The 3,795-nt window shown below is 36.5% G+C and overlaps 1 protein-coding gene across 1 annotated transcript; it reads left to right on the plus strand.

Moving 5' to 3' along the window:
* LOC109238362 (cysteine-rich receptor-like protein kinase 10) lies at window positions 228–3,777 on the plus strand. The gene is given in 8 exon segments (XM_019404800.1): window positions 228–234; window positions 399–520; window positions 1,234–1,340; window positions 1,342–1,433; window positions 2,121–2,358; window positions 2,566–2,716; window positions 3,359–3,439; window positions 3,442–3,777. Coding segments are annotated over 8 exon segments (1,134 nt in total).

Here is a 3,795-nt window from a genome sequence, read left to right on the forward strand (position 1 = left end):
GGAATATTTGGTCCTTTGACTTGAGAGACCAAAGTTGGTCGCTAATTAGCGACCAACTTTGGTACCTAAGGTAAAGGGACCAGCTTAATATCGACCAGGCACGTTTGGTCGCTTTTTGGTCGCTTTTTGGCCAATAAGCGACCAACACTGGTCGCTTTTTGTGGTCGTTTTTTTCCGGATTTTTAGTAGTGTTCTACTGTTAATTTTTGGTTTCTGTTGGCTAACATATGACAGGTAATTGGCATAACTAGAACAATTCTCGTCCCACAAAACTAGAGCAATTTAGCGATAGATTAGCGATGAAATTTGTAACTAATTACAGTTTTTTAGTAATACTGTAAATAAAAGTAATCAAAGTAGCTGCTGCTGAAACCCCGAGAATTTATTTGTTTGTACAGATGAAAATGAAATTTCAACTGCTGAATCCCTGCAATATCAGTTTACCACTATTCAAGCTGCCACGACTAACTTCTCAGCCGACAACAAAATTGGTGAAGGTGGATTTGGTGTTGTTTACAAGGTGAATTCAGTTTTAGAACACAAGGGGTGTATTTGCTGTTAGGTGTTTGTCCCGATTTTCTTTCCATATTTGATTTTCGTATTCTTCGAAAGAAGTACAACATATTTAACATAATTGATTTTACGTTTTACGAAAAGAAAATTATAATTACCTCATATTTAATTAGTCCTTTTCTTGGAGGAAAATATTTTAACTTCTATAAATTAAGGATATATCATTCATTCTCATTCAGTAGCATCCACAGAATAGTCTCTAAGGAGTTTAAGTGTCTTGTTTAGGGAGAGAATTTCAGGACAAGTGTTAGCATGTTATGTTACTTGTGTTTGCCTCTTTGTGAGGTTGTTCTCTCGATATTGTGTACTCTCTTTTATATAATGGATTGCTCATCTCCACTTGTGGATGTAGGTCAATTGACCGAACCACGTTAAATGTTTGTGTCTCTTTTGTTGTCTGATTTATCATCGTTCAAAGTTTGCTTTACTAGCTTCCGTATGATACCTGATTATTTTTATCCTAATATTTGCTACGACGGAAGTTTTTCTTCCATAACAATATTTTCCATGAGAGTCATTTTCTGTTGTGACTTCCCTCATTTATTTTTCTTCGATAATGACTTCTGTCGTACCAAACACGTCCAAATATTGCCAATTAAGTCCATCTTCCATTATATTCTTAACTTGCATTGATAATTTGATATCTTATTACACACTCAGGGTATACTTCCTAATGGACAAGAGATAGCTGTGAAGAGGCTATCGAGAAGTTCAGGGCAAGGTGCACAAGAATTTAAGAATGAGATCATATTGATCGCGAAGCTTTTAAGTGAGACTATTGGGATATTGCTTTGAAGCAGAGGAAAAGCTACTTGTCTATGAATTTGTCCCCAACAAAAGCCTTGACTATTTCTTATTTGGTTAGTTTCAACTTTCAATTTGCTAATATTCATTTTATTCTTCCTGTTGCTAAAATGTTCCATGCCAGTAGTATGAATAGTATTCTCATTCTTTCATATTCTTAGAGTTTTGTTACTACTAATTGTTTCTTTTGCTTCGGCTATCTTATTTCCTTATTATCTTGCTATTGTTACTGGCTCTTTTTCCATGGCTTCTACACTACCGTATTGCTTTCAACACTGATGCGACTATGCTTTCCTTGAGCCGATAGTCTACCGGAAATAACCTCTCTACCTTCACAAGGTAAGGATAAGGTCTGCGTACACAATACCCTCACAGATCCTACTTGTGGGATAACACTGGGTTTGTTGCTAAAATTACTTATTAGGGAAAGAAATAGCCTCTTGCAAAAATTCAAGGTAAGAGTGTATGTAGATCCAATGTTATATGATCCTTCCTCGAACCGCACATATAGCCGGAGCTTAGTACACGAACAGTCTTTTTTTCCTTTTTTGGCCTATCTATCACAAAGATGCATTTACTTAATCTAGTGAAAATCTAGCTTATGCTACTTACATGCAACATTTTACAAAGAGTGATTTCTTCAGATCATTAAGAGGTAGTTCAAGTTGTCACTGCTAGTTTTCTTGATTCCGAGATTTACACCTTTTTGCCTAAACATAACTCTGTTTCTGATAAATGTTTAGATCCTGAAAAGCAGCAGCTACTGAATTGGTCTCGACGTTACAAGATTATAGGAGGGATTGCGCGTGGACTACTTTACCTTCATGAGGATTCGCGTCTAAGAGTTATACACCGTGATCTCAAAACAAGCAATATATTGTTAGACGCAGATATGAATCCCAAAACATCAGATTTTGGAATGGCAAGAATATTTGGAATTGATCAAAGTGAAGAAATAACAGGCAGGATTGTTGGGACATAGTAAGTTTTGAGTTAGCTATGCTAATATATCCTCTTTTCCTGTGTAGTTAGATTCTAATGTTGCTCTTTTGACATTGCCCATTGAATCATTGAATATATAGGCACATTTGTAACTTCCACTTATAATTTGGAAGTTGTTAAAGGTCTGGTTTCCTTTAAAAATACCCTTTTTCTAGCTAACATTTCTTATTGTTTGTTGTACTATAGCGGTTACATGTCGCCGGAGTATGCTATGCATGGACAATACTCTGTTAAATCTAATGTTTTCAGCTTTGGTGTTCTACTTTTGGAGATCATAAGTGGAAAGAAGAACAGCTCATTTTACCAATCAGATGGAGCTGAAGATCTTCTTAGCTATGTAAGTTCACATTCAGGGTAAATTTCATAGATGGTCAGTCAACGTTCATTTTATTAAAAAGTCACTAAATTAAGGAAAGAATAATTAAACTTTTTGCAAGTATCATCTGAAGTCACTAAACTGCTTTTCATAATAGAAACGCTCAACTTTGTCTATGTATCACGTTAACTCGTTAAGTCACTAATTATAATCATGCACAAGAAGGTGTTGCCGCCACCGGTGGCTGAGGCAGGATTTCCACAAAGGGGTTCAAAAAAGAATTAGTTAAAAAATTAAAAAGGACTATGGCCAGTGGGAACTAAACCAGCATTCTCATAAAGGTTTTGAACCCCCTTGATCACTGAGCTATGTTTTTGGGCAGAGGATTCAAAATATAATATATATAGGCACAAAATAGATTTTGCCTTATATGTACGGTGTAATTTTCCGGCGAAGAGAGTTCGTGTGAACCCCCTTCCACCCCCCTAAATCTGCCCCTGGCCGCCACTAGTGACTTTCTATGATCGCAAAGTTGAGTGACTTCTTGGTTACAAAAAGATAGCTTATGACTTTCTTGGTTAAAGTTATAAATGCAGCTTCTGCTAGATATATAAGTCGCTTGCTGATGCTAACTTTGAATCATTTGATCGATAAATCTTGTAGGTTTGGAAGAATTGGAGGGACGGCACACGATTGAATATAATGGATCCAACATTTGGAGAGTCATACTCAAGAAATGAAGTGATATACAATGTATACATATTGGATTATTATGTGTTCAAGAAGATGTTAATCAAAGACCTACAATGGAATCTGTGGTGCTCATGCTTAATAGTTACTCTGTTACCAAGCCGGCGCCTCAGCAACCTGCATTCTTTTTTCGTAGTCGATCAGAGATGCTACCAAAAGGGCTGGAATCAGATCAATATTCTACAAGCAAGTCGATACCATTACTGTCCGAGAATGAAGTATCCATTATGTGGCATCGAAGACTATGTCAGAAGTGTGAGGAGAGTTTTCATTTCTGCAGTAACGTATATACAGTAGAAGCCGGAAAGGGGAGTATCAAACGGGAAAAATAAACCAAGAAGCAAAGAGCC

This window comes from Nicotiana attenuata, chromosome 1, assembly GCF_001879085.1.
Source record: "Nicotiana attenuata strain UT chromosome 1, NIATTr2, whole genome shotgun sequence".
Taxonomy (NCBI): Eukaryota; Viridiplantae; Streptophyta; class Magnoliopsida; order Solanales; family Solanaceae; genus Nicotiana; species Nicotiana attenuata.